The sequence below is a fragment of the Gopherus evgoodei genome, unplaced genomic scaffold (genome assembly GCF_007399415.2).
Source record: "Gopherus evgoodei ecotype Sinaloan lineage unplaced genomic scaffold, rGopEvg1_v1.p scaffold_39_arrow_ctg1, whole genome shotgun sequence".
Classification (NCBI taxonomy): domain Eukaryota; kingdom Metazoa; phylum Chordata; order Testudines; family Testudinidae; genus Gopherus; species Gopherus evgoodei.
In genome coordinates, this window is record NW_022060060.1 from 131,492 (window position 1) to 151,939 (window position 20,448).

A 20,448-nucleotide genomic window follows, 5' to 3' on the forward strand; every position below is an offset into this window, starting at 1 on the left:
TCCCAGCTAATAGCTGGAGTGTGGGATAAGCACCTCTGTCCCCCCGTCTCTGCCTGGGGGGTGCACAGCCTGGCCTGTACCCGTCCTGGCCTGGGCAGCATATCCAGCCTGTGCAGAGGAGCCATGAGCTGCACCCTGCCCTGGTATTGGGTCCACACAGGGGAACGTACCCCACTGCCCTTCATAGGTCAGAACAGAGAACAATACTCCTGGCTTCCAGCCCCCCTGCTCTAACCTACTCCCCTTCCAGAGCCTGGGAAAGAACCCAGGAGTCTTGGATCCCAGCCCTCCACTCTAATGACTAGACCTCACTCCCCTTGTAGAGCTGGTGAGGGAACCCAGGTGTCTTGCTCCCCTCTCTAGCACACGCTTCACCCCATTTATCTCTGATGGGGTTAAAACACCCTCTGAACTCATGTCACAAGCCAATAGCAGCCACTTTCCTGGGATGGACTCACCAAATCACCGGCCATGTTGGGTCACGACCCGACACTGTAGACCGGGGGGTTCTGTCCGGGAGTCCAGCTCTGCTCTGTGTCTGTCGCAGAGCTCTTCTGAGGTATCTTTGCCTGTCAGACATCCCCTCTCCTCCCCACCCCTCCGATGGAAGTCAGGATAATTATAGATTGAGAACAATAGATGACGCCCTCTGGGGAGCTTTCACTGTTACAGCTGGTGGGAAAGTTTGAAAATTGGACAGGTGGGTGAGTGCAGGGGGCTAAAACTGGGGCGAAAAACAAGCTCGCTGTGACTTTCATTTGCGTAAACTTCCCCTTTTCAGCCCATGTTGTTTGTTTGTTTGGTGGTCGGTTTTCCCCAGAGATTCGGTGACAAAGGCCGCAGACCTCAGAGAAGATTGAGGCCTCCTGGGGTGTCTTTTTGAGAACTTGCCATGCAGGAAGGTGAAAAAAGAAACTTTATGGCTGTCCTGGAACTGGGGATAGAACCCAGGAGTCCTGACTCCTAGCCTTCCAGGGCTGCCCAGAGGTGGGAGGGGGGCAAGAGGAGCAATTGCCCCAGGCCTCCACGAGAGTTTTTGGGGCCCTTGGAGTGGAGTCCTTCACTCGCTCCGGGAACGCTGGAAAACTCTCACGGAGCTCAGGCCCTCAGAGCTTCTTCTGCTCCTGGTCGTCATCGGGAATTTGGTGGTGGAGGGGGTCCTTCCGCCCAGGGACCCGCCGTCGAAGTGCCCCGAAGACCTGCAGTGGGAGGCTTCTTCCGGCACTTCGGTGGCGGGTCCCAGGGCGGGTCCCAGGACGGGTCTTCAGCGGCAATTCGGTGGCTGGGGGTCCTTCTGCCCTGGGACCCGCAACCAAGACCCCAGGCCCCCTGAATCCTCTGGGCGGCCCTGCAGCCCCCCTCCTCTAATCTTGGAGATCCTTGTTCACTCTCCCAGCTGGGGACAGACCCTAGGAGGTGATGTCTCAGCCCCATCTGCACTAACCTCGTAAAGACCAGAGAGAAAACCCAGGAGTCCTGACTCCCACCCACCCAAGATGGATAGATTGACAGTGGGCGTCTATGGGGATGGATAGATGTCCTGTACATAGTTGTACACAAGTATGTCTCCTTTCTAGCATCTTTTCTTTCTTTTAATGTCTCCTGGCAGTTTGTTGTTGTTATACAAAGGGTCTCTTCTCGTCCTTGCTCCTGTGACGGTGGTGAGAAGTAGCTGGGTGGTTCCTCGCACTGTGACTGGTGGTGGAATGTCCACCGCAATTTGACGTGTTTAGAACTGATCGATTGGTGGAGTTTCAGGGCACAAGAAGGGATCGCTGTGATCGGCATGTCCCCCGGCGATTCCTGGCCCAAGCCCCCACCTTCCGGTCGAACAGAGCAGTTAGAAAGAGAGGCCAAAGCTGGCTTTAAGGACTGTGAGTCCTGGAGAGTTCACCACAGTCCAGAAATCAGGACTGCAACCCCAAAGTATTGTAAAGCTGTGAAATTTCCCCTGGACCTGTCAGTGTCCTGGAGAGGCGGATTGAAGAGGCCAGAGGCCGAGGTGTATGGTTTGAAAGCTCTGTTTGCACAGAAGGGCAGGGACCAGAGGAGAAAGGGCGCATGTTGGGTTATCTCATCCATCCATGACTCATGGAGGGCTCTTCCCTAGCTTTAACTAATGGTCTTGTGATCAAACAGAGGAAGGGACTCGGGGAACTGGCTTCAACTCCAAGGTCTCCCACAGATTCGCTCTGTCACCTTGGGGAAGCCACGTCACCTCTCCATGCCTCAGTTTCCCCATCTGTTCAATGAGGGTAATGATGCTCACTTCACACCGGAGAGCTGAGGTGGGCTGGACTCAGGTTCTGAGGCACTTGGGGAATATTTGTGCCTTGCAAAGGACCAGAGTCTCCTCTCAGCATCACTCGCACAAAGCAGAGCTATTCCAGCGCAGTTGCTCCAGGTTTACACTGGAACGGCCGAGGTCAGAATCCCATTTCTCGTGTTTTTCGCCCGTCGATAGGACACCACTGCAGAATGGGAAGTTAAAGGCAGAGAGAAGGTCAGTGACAGGCCCAAGGTCCCACAGCAGCTGGGAACAGAACCTGAGTCCTCTTCCCCCTTTTTGATGGTTTCTCTTGTATTCTCTTTATTTTTCCAGCGAACCCCACAGCCCCCTCCATCTTCCCCCTGGTTCCCTGCTGCACCAAGACTGGCAATGCGCCCCCGGACACAAGCTTGGCCTGCCTAGTAACAGGCTATTTCCCATCACCAGTGGAGATCAAGTGGAATTCGGGCAAAGTGACCGAGGGGGTCACAACTTTCCCAGAGGTGACGGTGAGCAACGGGCGCTTCACCCAGAGCAGCCTGCTGATCATCCCTGCCAGGCCCCGGCAGGGTGACACCTACCAGTGCGATGTGACACATCAAGGGACAGCAACGACCGAGTCGAAGAAGTTCCCTCAGGAGTGTAAGACACGCGGCAGGGGAGGGCAGCACAGCCAGGCTGAGCTTTTCAAAGCGCCTAGAGGGTCTGGGAGCCAGTGAATCTTAATCCACATCCCGTAGGTGCCTTTGGAAAAACCTCAGCCTGAAAGTCTGGGGAAAGTTTGGCCCAGTGTTGAAACATATTGAGCCCTGGTGCTTTGTCACTGCAGATCTCCTGCCCCCAGTGCCCCCTCCACGGACCCGTGAAGGAGGGAAACCTTAGGGTGAAAGGCACCCGGGGCAGAGACCTACGTTCCACTAAGGGGAGGATCTTTCAGTCCTGCCTAAAGGATTTAGGCACCTGGTTCCCATGGAACTTGGCATGCAAATCCCTTAGGCACCTGGGAAATCTCAGACCCGCAGCTGGGCTGAAGTGGCACCTAAGCCGCATGCTGGCCCCTCTGTGCAGGGGAAAGCTTCGGCTCACTGCCTTTCACCCTCACCCTCACCCTCACCCAACCCAACCGCCTCCCACTGGGGGAGGCAGAACAAAGCCCATTAGCCGTGTCAGTTCAAACCCTCAAAGCAAAACCAGTGCAACTCAGAGCCCAGGGTCCCGGCCACCAGAGCCCCCCAGCGTTCAGCTGGCTGCATGGGGAGCCCCCGCCTTTCCCACTAGGCCACCTTCCCTGCATGGTTCCTAGGCCTCCTGCCTGTCCACATCTAGAGATTCCCCATCAGGCGCTTTCCTCAGCACTGAGCCAGAAGCTTTCCCTGATATAGACAGCAGCAAGCAGCCTCATGGGACTACAATTCCCAGCAACCACTGGCCTTAAAGGGGCCATGGAGCTGAGTGTGTTCCTTGCACTTCGGCTTTTCTGAGGCATCTTTTGAAATGGATACAAGTCCAGACCCGCAAACCTAGGCATTCTGGGCTCCGAACTTCAATGGGTGTAAATCAACTGATCTCTGCTGAAGTCAGTGACACTGAGCCGACTTACATCAGCTGAGGATTTGACCCTTTATCCGTAGTCAGACACAGTCAGTCCTCTCCCAAGTTTTCTTCTGATGCCATGTCATGCTGTACAGCACCATGGTCCCCCTTAAATAGGGGACATTAATTGAGGGAAACATGTTCAAATAAACAAACACAGCTCAAGCTCCAGCTTTGTCGCAGCTGTTTACCAGGGAGAACACACTCCATGCAGCACGTGCAGGAAGAATGCCTGGAGGCTTTTAATATTTGCCTAGATGATTTAAGGGCCCCGTTCCCATTTGTTTTAATCCCTTACATGGCTGTGAAAAATCTCACTGGAAGCTGAGTAAAGTACTCAGTGTAAACGTACCACAACAAGGCTGGTGTTACTCGTGCTGAGAGGACTGTAGAGTTATCTCTCTCTCTGGAAGGGGGCTGGGGATCTACAGAGCGTGACACTGGACTGTGTTTTCCCCTCTCTCTGCTCTCAGGGTGTGGTTCGACAGCACCACCCGAGGTTCACCTCCTGGTGCCCACCTGCGAGGAGAGCTCCACGGAGAGCCAGCTGGAGCTGGTTTGCCTCCTCCTGAACTTCAAACCTGACAAAGCCAACGTGAAATGGCTGGTGAATGGAAAGGAGAGCAGCCCTCCCACCCCGGCCTTTTTCTCTGCAATGGGCACAGACGGCTTCTACATGGGACAGAGCCGCATGAATGTCACCAAGCAGAGCTGGGAGAAGGGGGACGTCTACACCTGCCAAGTGACCCACCCAGCAGTGGGAGCAGAGCTCTCCATGCACAACACCAGCAAGTGCTTGGGTGAGGGGCTGGGCCCGTGCATGGCGGGGAGGTGGGGTGGAGAGTTACTGAGAAACCAGCCCTGCCTAAGGGTAGGTGGGATTTCACCTAGACCCCAATGTGATGGGAGACACAGGAGTGCCATAGAGAAACTGGTGCTGTAGGTGGATGGGAAGAGAAAGAGATACAATGGCTGGCTGGATGGGAGGGACGCTAGGAGGGTTCTGCTGGAGGTGGAGGGATAGATTAAATTCGATTAGATTTCAATCGTCTTTTTCTGCCTTTCCGCATTATTTGAACTGGTCAATGACATCTCTTTGCATTTCTCAGCCTGCCTCAGAAGCTCACTTGACCCAACCATCTACTTAACCAAACCCTCCTATGAAGACGTCATCAAAAATTCTGGTCATGTTACCTGTCTAGTTCTGGGCTTTGACTTAGCAGCCAGTAGAATCGCATGGAAAGTGGATGGTCAAGTCAGCTCTGCGGCGAAGACAGAAGCCCCCAAGAAGAACAGCAACGGGACCAGCAGCCTGGTCAGTTCTCACCCTGTGTCGCTGGCACAATGGGGACAAGACACCCAATTTACCTGCAAAGTGACCACACCCTGTTCTGGAGAATTAACGCAGGACATAACCATGAGCAATACAGGTGAGGAGCCTTGGCATCTCAAAGGGAAAGGCAAACTCCGGTCACTGTGAATTGGGATTGGAGGGTGAAACTCACCCCAGCACACGTCCTAGGCAGCCTTTATGTCCCAGTTAACCCTCCAAGAAGGACTTTAGCGGCACCTAGGCGCTCAGCACAGGGGTGTGAGCAGGTAGAATTAGTATTTCCTCTGTGAATTTCTCATTCTCAATCTCTCACTAATTTCCACTTGCACAGTTTTCCCAGGATTCCCTTCCTGATCATTAAATTCCAGCTCCTCTAGGAATTTCATTCCCTCGGCTCCCTGAAAAACGTGGATGTGGCCTGTTAGGGACTCTGATCTGACGTGCGTCTGTACTTCTTACCTCTGGAAATCAGGCTGGTGCTTGTCACTCACCATCTGGCCTTTATGGGATATTTCGGGTGAGACTCTCTAAGAGTCTCCATTGGAGTAAGATGCCCAAATCCCATTGAAATACCCATGTTGTCCAAGTCCGTAAGGCAGCCTTTGAAAATCTCAATTGTGTTGAATTTTGCTGGGAGCATTTGAAGGAGGGAAGAGGCTCCGTCGGAGTGAGAAATGGGTTGATGACCCAATGTCACGATGATGCATGATGGAGACTTCGGTGAAGAGGAGATTCAATGTTTGGGGTGAGAGGTCAGGTTTGGGACGCAGGACCAGCTGAAAGCCCTCTGCCCCTCTGCGTTACTGTAAAGCCAAACTGAGGATAATGATCCTGATGATGATCTTGAAGGGGATGAAGATTGTGTCGATGACAATGAAGAGGGAAATGAAAATGCTGAAGGAGAAAAAATGTTAGATTGCTGGAGAAGATGAAGATAAAGAGGAAGGAAGTGATTATGAAGATAAGGGAGGTGAAGAAGATGAATATGACAATGGTGATGAAGACGAAGATGATGGTGTTAAGTTGTTGCCGTTTAAGGTTGAAGATTGAGAAGCTCACTGTGCATTCTGTGGGGAAGGTTTGGGAGTTCAGCTGAGTTCTTGGGTGAAGGTCCAGGCTCTTTGAGTTTCAAGGGAGATGATGCTCAGTGGTTGGGTTTTTATTTTGCCTGGTCTAGCTTCACACGTACCCTGAACAACTGCCCTCCCTGGCCCCTTCACACAGTAATAGCTGCTGGAGCTAAGTCCTTAACTTAGACATGCAAAGCAAGTCTTCTTCTTCTCTTGCCCCTCTTCCTTTTCATTTAGGCATCAGGAAGAAGGAGCCCTCAGTCACCATCTCCCGGTCCTACCACGAAGACATCTCCGGGAATAGAGTCTCCCTGACTCTCATCTGTGAAGCTAGTGGCTTTTACCCAGCAGAGATCAGCATCTCATGGTTGAAGAACAACTCCCCAGAACTCAAGTCGAGTTACAATAATGGCCCTGTGTCAGGAAGTGGCACTTTCTCTGCCTACAGCATCCTGAAGGTTGAGCAAAGTCAAGGAGAAGGAAATTATACCTGCGTGGTGCATCACCCGGCCATAGAAGAGCCCAAGAAGGTTGTGGAAAAGGTGTCCCTTGGTAAGTGGATTCTCAGAGGCAGGTATTAGTTTGGGGATGTCCACACGCTTTCTGATGTCATCCAGCCAATGGCATGAACATCTGCATGACTGCATGTGAACCCTGGTGGGAGGAGTGGCAATGAAGGATTTCTATCTCCATTATGATGCCATATCAGATTGAGAAGCTGATGAATTCATGCAAATAAAGGAGAGAAACCCCTCAGTTCTATTGTCCCACAGTGGGGCTTGGGCATGCATATGAATCTGGACTCCCAGCTCCAGCAGGATCCACTTTACAAACTTATTTCATGAGCCAGACCGTGCATATCCTTCAGAGAACATTCAAGAGAGGCCTTTGTCCCTGGGTGCCAGGGCTCCAATGAGTCTGGGCTCCCTGGCTGAGACTTCTAAAGCGATTCAAGTTCTGCCCTCCCCCATCGATTTGCAGTGGGAGTTGGGGGACTCATGCCCTGAGGGATCTTGGCAGATGATGGGTGTGAAACCTAAATAGCCTTTCTGCCTGTGCATGGGGTAGGGATTTAGGGAACACAAGTTCCGTCCTCAGTCCTGGGTGTGGTGAGGTGTTTAGTTGTTAGATCGGGGGGTCTGGGTGCCAGGCATGACCATGGGCAGGTCATTTGTCCTCTGTGTCCCAGCTGCCATCTCTGGGAAACAGGGATAACCATGCTGAGCTCAGGAGCGCCATTAAGCTCATGAATTTCAGGCCAGAAGTACCCTGAGTTTAGCAACCATGGCAGGTCTGGCCCCAGCCATGTTTTCTGCAATGGGGCTTTCTCCTAACAAAACTGGAGACCTTTAGATTTGCTCCTGGCTTCCAGAGACCCAAATAACCATAATGGGAATCAGGAATCTCAATCCTTCGGTTGGCTGGAAAATCTCAGCCATTGTTCCTGCTGCTCCATAAGATGAGGGTCCCACCCCTTCCACCAGGGAACCCAGTGCCCTATTTACAAGTCCAATGATGCTCAGCCCCTTTCCCAAACAGCCCCTGGGCTCTGCACCCCTGAGAGAGAGGCACTCAGTTACCACCTGGTGCCCGTTTAAATATTTGCTCAGCCCAGCCCTCAACGCCTCCTCCTGCCCCCACCAGGTGTCAGCAACTGTAATCAACATCCTCTGGAGGTGTCTCTCCTCCCCCCTTCCCTGGAGGACCTCTACATAGCACAGAAAGCCACCATCAGTTGTTTGGTGAGTGGCATGGAGACCCCCGGCAGCCTGGAGATCTCCTGGAACCGGGGTAGCGGGGGCCCATTGGCCGTGGTCTCCAGGGATCCTGTGCTGCAGGAAGATGGCACCTACAGTGTAACCAGCATCCTGCGGGTGTGCGTGGAGGAGTGGCAGGCAGGGGAGGAGTTCACCTGCACCGTGAAGCACCAAGACTTCCCGTCAGCCATTGTCAAGACCATTCACAAGAGTCACAGTAAGAACTCAGCCTTTCCCCTGTAGGGGGCGCCAGCTTCAATGGGGCCGCATGCTGGGGGAGTGGCTGGCACAGAGTGTGGGGAATGGGACGTGGGACCTTCTGTCTCTAGGGGGCCCCAGCTCTGATCCGGTTTCAGGTGTTTGGATGGGGAGTTACAAATTTGTGGGTGGGATGAAATGTGCAAATTGATGAGAGAGAAGGGGATGGAGAGTCAGGACTCCTGGGTTCTTTTTCTGTCTCTGGGAGGGGAGTGGGATGTAGTGGGCTAGAACAGGGAGACTGGAGGCTGTGACACCTGGGTTCTAGCCCCTTTTCATGGAAGGGATTTGGATCTAGTGGGTTAGTGTGGCCCGAACTCCTGGATTCTGTCTATGGGTCTGGGAGGAGCATGGGAGGGGTCTAGTGGGATATTGCTGGGCGATGAAGGTGGGGAATGGTAGCCAGGACTCTGGGTCCCAATCCTTAGCATTAAGCCTTTGCTGTTTCTCATGGCAGTGGTCTCCCTCCGGGCCCCTTCTGTCTACATCTCCCCTCCTCATGCTGAGGAACTGGCTCTCCAGGAATCAGCCACCATCACCTGCCTGGCCTCTGGGTTCCGGCCCAGAGACATCTTGGTGACATGGACCCAGCAGGATCGGCCCGTGCCCCAGGAAGCCTACACCAACGTTGGCCCCATGCAGGAGGCTGGGAAGGAAGAGCGCTATTTCATCTACAGCAAGCTCAATGTCTTGGCGTCCGAATGGGAGCGGGGGGACATCTACGCCTGTGTGGTGGGGCACGAGGGTCTGCCCATGACCTTCATCCACCGGAGCGTGGACAAAGCCTCTGGTAAACCCACCGCTGTCAATGTCTCTGTGATCTTGTCCGACACCGACGTCACTTGCTACTGAGGATCAGAGCCCCACGGGCTCCTCACGGCGTATCTGGGGTGGCCATGGAACATCGTGGGGTCTGGAATTCCTCTGAGCCTGTGTGTAAAGCTGTGTTAGCTCTGGTGTACAGAGCATGGCTGTGTGTGGAATATGCCCAAATAAAATGCACCATGCTAGAGCTTGTGATGAAAGGTTTATCCTCTGGCTGAGACTGTCCATGCGTCTTATCTATCAACCCACGCTTCCTCCCACAATATCTAAATGTATCTATCCACCCCTCTTTCTTTTATTCTTTTGCTCTAGCCATCCTCCTTTCCTCATGGATTGTCTACATCAATTCATCCTTCCACAGGATCCATCCATCCATCCTACCCTCTGCAGCACCTGTCTCTTTGATTCCACCATATCCATCGATTCATGCATGGAAAATCATGCCATGTTCTCTCTGCATCCATCCATCCATCCTCTGCAGTGCATGTTTCTACCTGCCCACCCCTCTGCAGGGAGTTGCTATCCATCCATTGTTATTGATGATATTGCAGCTCCTAGATGTCCTAACTGAGGTTAGGGCCCCATTGGATGAGCACTACATGAACAGACGTAGAGCAAACGTCCTGGAACCAAGCAGAGAAAGGCTGGGAGGGGATATTTTGGCACAAAGGGATTAAAATTGGGACACTGAAAAGGAGTGAGACACTCAATTCTGACTGCAATTGTGAGTTTATTTCACTGGCACCTCATTTCCTCAAAGTCCTTTAAAGACCCCAGACTAAGTGGCTTGTATCTGGTCACACTGCAGGTCAGTGGTAGAGGTGGAAATAGAGCCCTGATTTCCCATCTCCAAGACTTGTTTCCTAACCGTTGCATCTGTCTAGCAATGTAGTCCTAGCCAATCTGGCATCAGAACTCCTTGGACATGCTTCCTCACCGGACCACATTAGGTGAGAGGCAGAGCCCCCAGAAATCTGGTGTTATGTCTGCCGGGAGCTAGGCGGCGGGTGAGACTGAGTTAGGAGCCTCCATTCCCACCAGCCCTATCCCTGGATGTATGAACACGGGGTGGGGTGCAGGGGAACCCCTCTGGCATCAACCACTGTTGGAAGACAGGGTCCTGGGGTAGCTGGACCATTGGTCACATGCACTGTGGCCATTCTCTTGTCCAATATTCAAAAGAAGGTTGAAAAATTGGAGGAGGTACAAAAGAGAGCTAGAAAAATGTTTAGAAGGATGGAGAAAATGGCTTCCAGTGAGAGACAGGAGGAGACGAATTGGCTGAAAGAGACATTCAGGGGATGGCCTCATGGATATGTATAAGTACCTCCATGGGGAGAAAGTACCAGGCAGTAAAGGTCTGTAACTTAGTATAGAGAGGCTTAAGAGGAGCCAATGGCTGGACAGATACAAATGTAGAATAAAGCAGTGCAGGGTAGATCAGGGTTGTGCTGACACTGCAGATTCAGTCTGCCAGACTGTCCTGGCCTCACCACAATGCGGGCTAATTGCCAGAGTCTACGTGGCATCCCTTGGGTTCTGGGCTGTGTGGCCTAATGGGCTGAGAGAATATGGCCACCCATGAGCAAAGAGCAGTGTGGCCTTGTCAAGGTTTTTTTCCCCCACTTTGAACATTAGAGTACAAATGTGGGGACCTGCATGAACACTTCTAAGCTTAATTACTAGCTTAGATCTGGTAACACTGCCACCACCCAGAAATTTCAGTGTCTAAGACACTACCTGTCCCCCCAAAACTTTCCCCTCCCTGGGCAGCCTTGAGGGACTTCTCCAATTCTTTGGGGAACACAGATCCAAACCCCTTGGATCTTAAAACAAGGAGAAATTAACCATCCCCCCTTCTTTCCCCCCCCCAATTCCTGGGGAGTCCAGACCCAATCCCCTTGGATCTTGAAAGAAGGAAAAATCAATCAGACTCTTAAAAAGAAAGCTTTTAATTAAAGAAAGAAAGGTAAAAAATATCTCTGTAAAATCAAGATGGAAAATGCTTTACAGGGTACTCAGATTCCTATAGACCAGAGGGACCCCCCCTCAGCCTTAGATTCAAAGTTACAGCAAACAGAGGTAAAAATCCTTCCAGCAAAAAGAAACGTTCACAAGTTAAGAAAACAAACATAAGACTAATCCGCCTTGCCTGGCTGTTACTTACAATTTTGAAACATGAGAGACTGATTCAGAAAGATTTGGAGAGCCTGGATGTACGTCTGGTCCCGCTTAGTCCCAAGAGCAAACAACACCCAAAACAAAGAACACAAACAAAAATTTCCCTCCACCAAGATTTGAAAGTAACTTGTCTCCCTATTGGTCCTCTGGTCAGGTGTCATTCAGGTTCACTGAGCTTCTTAACCCTTTACAGGTAAAAGAGACATTAACCCTTGACTATCTGTTTATGACAGGCCTAGTGCCCAGGGTCAATATATCAACCCTTAAGTGCAGGATTTTGTTTCCTAGGGGTTAGAATGAATACAGCAGCCCTTGAGTGCTGGGGAGCATGGCCTAGCAGCCAAAGTGAATAGAGAGGCCCTCAAATGTAGGGGAGTGTAGTGTAATGGCCAAACCCAGGGGCCATCACTAGATGGGGTGATGGCCAGGTGTCAAGGTTTTTTCCCCCACTTTGAACTTTATGGTACAAAAAGTGGAGACCTGCCTGAACACTTTTAAGCTTAATTACTAGCTTAAATCTGCTACGCTGCCACCAGCCTTAAAACAAGGAAAAATCAATCAGGTTCTTAAAAAGAAAGCTTTTAATTAAAGAGAGAAAAGGTAAAAATTATTTCTGTAAAATCAGGATGGAAAATGCTTTACAGGGTACTCAGATTCATATAGACTAGAGGGACTCCCCTCCCCCCTAGCCTTAGATTCAAAGTTACAGCAAACAGAGGTAAAATCCTTCCAGCAAAAAGACACATTTACAAGTTAAGAAAACAAACATAAGACTAATCCGCCTTGCCTGGCTATTACTTACAATTTTGAAACATGAGAGACTGATTCAGAAAGATTGGAGAGCCTGGAATGATGTCCCGTTCCTCTCAGTCCCGAGAGCGAACAATGAACCAAACAAAAAGCACAAACAAAGATTTCCCTCCATCAAGATTTGAAAGTATCTTTTCCCCCTGTTGGTCCTCTGGTCAGGTGTCAGCCAGGTTTACTGAGTTTCTTAACCCTTTACAGGTAAAGGAGACATTAAACCTTAACCATCTGTTTATGACACCAGGGTAGGGGGACAGGGGCCCACTCAACTCCACCGGGTCCTGACCCAGGGCCCTAGCAGTGGTGGAATGGTCCACCAGTGGGTCAGTGGGGAGTCATAGAATCATAGACTCAAAGGTCTGGAAGGGACCTCGAGAGCTCATCTAGTTCAGTCTCCGTACTCATGGCAGGACTAAATATTATCTAGACCATCCCTGAGAAATGTTTGTCTAATGTGCTCTTAAAACCCCCCAATGATGGAGATTCCACAACCTCCCTAGTCAACTTATTTCAGTGCTTAACCACTCTGACAGGAATCCTGTGGCACCTTATAGACTAACAGACGTTTTGGAGCATGAGCTTTTGTGGGTGAATACCCACTTCCTCAGATGCATGACATGCATCTGAGGAAGTGGGTATTCACCCACGAAAGCTCATGCTCCAAAACGTCTGTTAGTCTATAAGGTGCCACAGGATTCTTTGCTGCTTTTACAGATCCAGACTAACACGGCTACCCTCTGATACTTGACACTCTGACAGGAAGCCTTTTCTAATGTCCAGCTCACACCTCCCTTTTTTGCAATTGAAGTCCATTGCTTCTTGTCCTATCCTCAGATGTTAAGGAGAACAATTTTTCTCCGTTCTCCTTGTAACAGCCTTTTATGTTCTTGAAAACGGTTATCATGTCCCCTCTCAGCCTTCTCTTTTCAAGACTAAACAAACCCAGTTTTTAATCTTCCCTCACAGGTCATGTTTTCTAGACCTTTAATCATTTTTGTTGCTCTTCTCTGACTTTCTCCAATTTGTCCACATCTTTCCTGAAATGTGGTGCCCAGAACTGGACACAAGACTCCAGTTGAGGCCTAATCAGTGTGGAGTAGTTTGGAAGAATGACTTCTCGTGTCTTGTTTACAACTGCCCTGATAATATGTCCCAGAATGATGTTCACTTTTTTTGCAACAGTGTTACACTGCTGACTCATGCTTAACTTGTGATCCACTATGACCCCCAGATCCCTTTCTGCAGTGTTCCTTCCTAGACAGTCATTGCCCATTTTGTATGCGTGCAACTGATTGTTCCTTCCTAAATGGAGTATTTAGCATTTTTTCTTATTGAATTTCATCCTATTTCCTTCAGACCATTTCTCCAGTTTGTCCAGATCACTTTGAATTTTAATGCGATCCTCCAAAGCACTTGCAACCCCTCCCAGCTTGGTATCATCTGTAAACTTTATAAACGTGTACTCTGTATGCTCTTATCTAAATTATGGATGAAGATCTTGAACAGAACCAAACCCAGAACTGATCCCTGTGGGACCCCACTCATTATACCCTTCCAGCATGACTGTAAACCACTGATAACTACTCTCTGGGAATGGTTTTCCAACCAGTTATGCACCCACCTTATAGTAGCTCTATCTAGGTTGCATTTCCCTAGTTTGTTTATGAGAAGGTCATGCAAGACAGTGTCAAAAGCCTTACTAAAGTCAAGATATACCACATCTACCACTTCCTCCCTATCCACAAGCCTTGTTACTCTGTTAAAGAGAGCGAGCTGGTTGGTTTGACATGATTTGTTCTTCATAAATCCATGTTGTTACTTATCATCTTATTTTCTTCTACATGTTTGCAAATTGATTGCTTAATTATTTGCTCCATTATCTTTCTGGGTACAGAAGTTAAGCTGCTTGGTCTGTAATTCCCTGGGTTGTCCTTATTTTCATTTTTATAGATGGGCACTCTATTTGCCCTTTCTGGTCTTCTGGAATCTCTCCTATCCTCCCTGACTTTTCAAAGATAATCGCTAGTGGCTCAGATATCCTCAGACAGCTCCTTGAGTATTCTAGGACGCATTTCATCAGGCTCTGATGACTTGAAGCCAACTAATTTATCTAAGTAATTTTTACCTTATTCTTTCCCTATTTTAACCTCTGATCCTACCTCATTTTCACTGGCATTCACTATGTTAGACGTCCAGTCGCCACCCACCTTGTTGGTGAAAATCGAAACACAGACATCATTAAGCAACTCTGCCATTTCTGTATATTCTGTTACTGTTTTTTTCCCCTCATTGCAACACTGCAACATGCTGACCTTACACGGGTGGGAGATACCCCTCCCTCCACCTCCCTGGGACACTTCCGACCAGGCTTCCTGAATCTGCAGTCCATATTACGTCGGTATCTCCAGGCTCCTCGGAACTGGTAATTCCCTGAGACTCTGTCTATAGCTTGTCAGCTGTAGGCAACAGGTCTCTGGTCTGTGTCTTGAGATCTCAGCCTTCTACGGGCAAGGGCTCTAATGGCTCCGGGGCTGGAGCCTCGACCAAGCGTCCTTCCTCCTTGGCAGTCTGTGCAGACTGAGCTGGGCTGCTCTTCTTTATACCAGCATAGCATTTGGAGTGTGCTTAGCATGTTCCGAGGGGCAGGACTTCCTCCACCCATAGGGTGGGATTAACACTTTCCTGGCTAGTGCGGGTATGCGCACCCCGTCTTAGGCAAGAAATCTGGAAGGGAACCACTGGAACTAACTTCCAGTGGAAGTGGTGGAGTCTCCATCTCGAGATTTGAACATCCAGCCTGGGGTCCATTCTGGAAAATATGCTCCCAACAAAGACAAGTCATTGGGCTCCATAGAGGGGTAGCTGGGTTAGAGTCCCTGGCCTGTGATATAGAGGAGGTCAGGCTTGTTACTGTCATGGTCCCTTCTTGCCTTAAGATCTAGAAAAGCACCGTCAAGGTTTCAGAGCTAAGAAGGTAACATCAATTATCTACCACTGAACTCTATGGCCCAGGCCTTATAGCGCACTGGTGGGTGAATAAAGATTTCAGCTGACACATCCAGACAGCTGAGGCTTCTCCTGGCAGCCCTTTGATTGCCCAGGTGTGTACTAAGTTGAGGAGGCTCCAGGCCATTTCCCAGTCGACGTTCATGCCATTGACAAGACGCATGGATGAGCTCAGGGAATGCTGGGCTGTGAGTCCTTCCTACTCTTGGGAACAGGTTCCCAATGGAGCCCAGGCTGGTGGTGAGTGAAAGAGGCTCCTACCGAGTGGTATCCTATGTGGAATGAGTTGGGAGAGCTTTTACTCAGTCCCCATGAGATGCCTTCATTCCCCATGGTGCCGCTACTGCCCGGGAACCGGTCCCAGCACAACTCAAGCTGGCATTGACTGGGAAGATGCTGCTGTCTGATGGGTGTGCCTGGCCCCATTGAGTTCTGTACTGACAGGTCTCAGCCCAGTTCCCTGGCTGGCCAAGGGAGGGGGAGGGCATGCTCGGGGAGGGGTGTGTAGTGCTGCTGGCTGGAGTTTGCAAAGAAGCCAAAGAGTGTGAAATGTAATGGAAGCTGGGGGCTGAAATCCGTGAGGCTGCTCTGAGAATTGCAGCCTGTGACAAGGAGTCTCCACCTGCAGCCCACCCAGTGTCCCCTGGCAGGGAGCCCTCTGTCTCTGGCCCTGGACAGGAGCTCCTGCCAAGAGCACAGACCGGAGCTCCCTGCTGTGCCCACTCAGCTCCTTGGCTTAACGAAGAGGCCTCTTAAACCGGCCCCTTTATCTCACCCCCAGCTCCTCACTGCCCAGTGGAGGACCAAGGCATCGATGCTGAAGGAGGAGAGGAGGAATCTGACGGTCTCTGGACACCTGTTGCCTTCATTGCTCTCTTCCTGCTCAGCCTGTTGTACAGCGCTGGCGTCACGCTGCTTAAGGTAACAGCAACTGCTACCTTCATGGTCACACTTCGCTGCTTCTAGCAATAACCAGTGCTCAGTAATCTATCCCAGCCCATCGGTATGCAGCCACCAGCCATCAGCCGTCCTTGGGAACTACCCAGTCACCCACAGTCAGTGATGAAATTCAGCGAGGACAAATGCAAGGTAACCACTTGGGAACGAAGAACCAGTAGCCCACATGCAGAACGGGAACTGACTGTGGAAAGGGATCTGGGGTCAGACTGCATCACAAGCTAAATATGAGTCAATAATGTAATGTTGTTGGGGAAAAACCAAATTCTGGGCTGTATTAGCAGGAGTGTTGTGAGCAAGACACAAGCAGTAATTCTTCTGCTGTGTTCCGCACTGATACGGCTTCAGCTGGAGCCTTGTGTCCAGTGGTGGGCACCACATTTCAGGAAAGATGTGGAAAAGTTGGAGACAGGCCATAGGAGAGCAACAAAAATCATTTAAGGGCTAGAAAACATGAGCTGTGAGGGGAGATTGAAAGAACTGGGGTTGTTTAGTGTGGAACAGAGAAGACTGGGATGGCCGGGGCGGGGGAATGACATGGTAACATTTCTGAAATACATAAAAGGTTGTGACAAAAAGGAGGGTGAAAATTGCACTCGTTATCCTGTGAGGACAGGACAAGAAGCAATGGGCTTAGACTGCAGCCAGGGCAGTTTAGTTTGGACACTGGAAAAAACTTCCTAACTGTCAGGCTGGGTAAATAGCGGAACAAATTGTCCAGGGAGGTTGTGGAGCCTGCATTGTTGGAGGTTTTTAGGAACAGGTTAGAGAAATACCTGTCAGGGATGGACGAGTTATTACTCAGTCCTGCCCCACGGCAGGAGATGGGACTAGGTGACCTCTCCAGGTCTCTCCCAACGATCAATCAGAGGTAATCAGGAATGATTATATATTAATAATCAACCACCCATCATCCCTAATGAGCGAGTTCCCATCAACATTAACTCAGCAGTGATCAATAAATGAGAATCAAGAGTCTATTATCAATTCCAATCATTTATCACTGAGAAATCAATAATCAGGGATTGGCTATTTCTGGTCAGTGCCTAGTGATCTGTAATTAATGCTGAGTAGCCGTTAATCAGCAATTAATTATCAATAATCAACTCTCACAGATCAGTAATTTATGTTAATCAAGGATCAAGCATCAACCATTAATAAGCTGCTAGTAATTATTAACTGACCATAATCACTTATCCATAATCAGCAATGAATGATCAATGACCAAAAAGGAATGATCACTAATTAAGAAGCCTGAAGAAATGTTCAAGGACTAATGAGCGTCAATCACTAACCACTCAGCCATGATCACTAAGGATCTGTAGTGGGGCCCAGATGCACAAAGGGCCATAGCAGCCTGTGAAGCCGGTTCTGTGGTGGGGACATGGTGCCGGGACCTGGAACCAGAAGCAGAATCGGCTTAGACAGCCGTGTCTCCCCAGGGAGTTGGTGTACGGCACCCGCTGGGCAATGGCTGTTCCCTGAGGCTGTTTGACAAGGCCGGTGTCTCTGTCTGGAAGTTGAGCTCCGGCTCAATGCAGAGACCCTGGCAGGATTCAGGTGTGACTGGGCCGGGTCCATGGCCCGGGCTACACAGCAGGACAGGCTAGATGGTCATAACAGTCCCTTCTGGCCTTGCTCTCCTAGTGTAGGATGCTGCCCGTGAGCCCAACACTGGGTCCAATGGCACCGGCCGAACCCCTCTGCTCTCTGTGTCCCACAGGTGCGGTGAGTGCCCGGCTCCGGGCTCCTAGGAGGTGTACAGCATTGCTTCATCCTCTTCATTCCCTCCCTCCATCGTCAGCCCTCCCAGGCTCCTGCCCTCTCTCCAGACCCCTGGAGGGACAAAGTTCCACAGCAACTCAGAGGGCGCGACAACGGCCGCTGAAGGGTCTGAACTTTGCAGAGCACAGAGCAGGGAGGGCAGAGTCCTTCCCTGGATGTCCCCAAGGGGCAGCCCGTGCTGGAGCTTGAACTCAGCCCCATTCCCCTCCATCCTCCACCCCTGTCCCATGGCAAGGACCGGATTTCCTTGTGCGCGTGTGTGTGCGTGCGTGCACATGCATCTGTGTCCCAAGTTCTGGTCAACCTGGAATCTGTCAATGGCGAAGAGTCTCACTGGCTCCTTTCTTTAACTTGCAACTTACACAGGAATTTTAAGTTTGTTCCAAAATAAAATGAGTTCAAAATTGGTAGCTGCATTTCAAGATGGATTTTGGGAGATTTAACAAAGGAGAATGCTAGCCGCTGTATGTCTAAGTCCCCTGGTATTTGTCTACGCATCCGTCCATCCTGATATATACACATCTTTTTCTTTCTTTCTTTCTTTCTTTCTTTCTTTCTTTCTTTCTTTCTTTCTTTCTTTCTTTCTTTCTTTCTTTCTTTCTTTCTCATGCATGCCACCCTATCTGATCAGTGGCTTTCTCTGCCCCAGAGATCTCCCCTTCCTGCTCCTCCGTCCCAGTCTGTATAGGCTGAGGGACGTGGCCCCAGTTCTCTGGGTTTGTAGCTAGACCCCTATCTCCCATTGGGGCCAGTTCAGCGGGCACCTGTCATTTTATTCTCCATGCCCGGAGGCGCCCTTACAGACACGACATACCCCTCTGGAGGGCATCAGGGGTCCCTGAAAGTCCAGGATGGAGGTTATGAATGAGATGGAGCCTGATTTATTTATTTATTTATTTATTTATTGTCACTCAGTGCACACAACAAAAGTCACACACACACACACCACCCACAAAAATCCCAATGAAGAGCTAAATATGCAACATACAGCATGACAGACACAACTCTGGCTATGGTCCTGCCCCAGGGCGGGGGGCTGGCTGGCACAGGGGGTGGGGAAGGGACGTGAGGCCTTTCCCCTCTAGAGGCGCTGGCTCTGATCCAGCCCCAGAGCAGGACTGTTGGGTTCAGGAGGGTGGGAAGTGGGAGAGGGGTTGTTTCCTCGCTAGGGGCGCTGGTTCCCTGCATGAGACGAGTTGTCCAGTCTCAGCCAAGCTCCGAGCAGGGCAGCATCCCTAGTGGCTGAGGGCTGATTAGGCCATGTGGGGTGAGGTCCTGTCTCCCCCCCGAGGGGTCTCCCAGGGGCACAGCGCTGGCGGGGGGCAGCTGTGGGACTCAGGGCGTTGTCGCCAATGGAGCCAGGAGCCCCGAACCCTTGTCTCTGGGCAGATGGGGGCAGCAGCTTTTACACCACGCGCTGGATCACGTTCTTGTACTCGGGGCCACTCGCCTTCTTCAGCTGCACCAGGGTGGAGAAAAACCACTTCACCTGCAGTGGGGCAGAGAGAGGAAGGGTGAGAGGGGTCAGTGCTGGGGGGAGCTGCTCTGTCTGTCTGTGTCATTCCTTCCTGCTTTTCTGTCTGTGTCTCATTCATTCAGTCTCTGTCTTATTCACCCATTCTCCTTTCTCCTTCATTCTTCTCTTCTTTCTTTCCCCTCCACGCTGCCCTCTACTGTGCTAAAGGCGTTAATTCCTTCGTTCCTACCTTCGTTCTCTCTCTCACCTTGAACAGGGTCACGGTTGCGCTGTAGCACACGCTCAAGAGGAAGAGGGTGATGAAGACCGAGATGCTTGACCAGAGTCCATCCAGCTCCTCATCCTCGTCCTCGCTGCAAAACTCACCTGACACGATCACCTCTGTTGAGGAGAGAGAAAGAGACATCAGCTCGGACTCAGCCACTGTGACAGAAAGAGCTCGGACTGTGTGTCCAGCACCAACCTGCCTATCCCCTTCTCTATCCATCCTTCCATCCCTCCCCCATTCCCGCTCCAGACACATCCAGCCATCCATCCTCACACACCCCTCCACCAATCCATCCATGACCACACACCCCTCTAACCATCCATTTCTAGATACAACCATCCATCCATGACCACATATCTCTCTACCCATCCATTTCTACATACAACCATCCATCCATCCCCACATACCCCTCGATCCATCCGTCCACCCATGACCACACACTCCTCCATCTATCCATCTCTAGATATAACCATCCATCCATCCCCACACACCCCTCCACCAATCCACCCATGACCGCACACCCCTCCACACATCCATTTCTAGATACAACCATCCATCCATGACCACACACACCTCTACCCATCCATTTCTAGATACAACCATCCCTCCATCCATCTGTCCATCCATGACCACACACCCCTCCATCTATCCATCTCTAGATATCATCCATCCATCCCTACACACCCCTCCTCCCATCTATCTCTAGACACAGCCCTCCATTCATCAAACCATCCATTACACACATCTTCACTTGCTCTCTCCCTTTGCACACCCTCTCTCTCCCTCCATTCCCACAAGAGAGGTGGCTCAGGATCCCTTAGAGGGTAAATTCATAGGTGTGTGTGAGGTGCCAGGATGCGGC

The 20,448-nt window shown here is 50.7% G+C and overlaps 2 gene segments (V, D, J or C); one reads left to right on the forward strand and one right to left on the reverse strand.

Moving 5' to 3' along the window:
* The window catches only part of LOC115642324, a 48,532-nt gene extending 39,334 nt beyond the window's left edge, over positions 1–9,198 (forward strand). The window contains 6 exon segments of the C gene segment in view: positions 2,603–2,911; positions 4,336–4,662; positions 4,972–5,292; positions 6,503–6,817; positions 7,910–8,239; positions 8,738–9,198. Of these exon segments, the coding sequence occupies positions 2,603–2,911; positions 4,336–4,662; positions 4,972–5,292; positions 6,503–6,817; positions 7,910–8,239; positions 8,738–9,132 (1,997 nt within the window).
* LOC115642201 overlaps positions 1–20,448 on the reverse strand; it is a 97,425-nt gene that overhangs the window by 57,916 nt on the left and 19,061 nt on the right.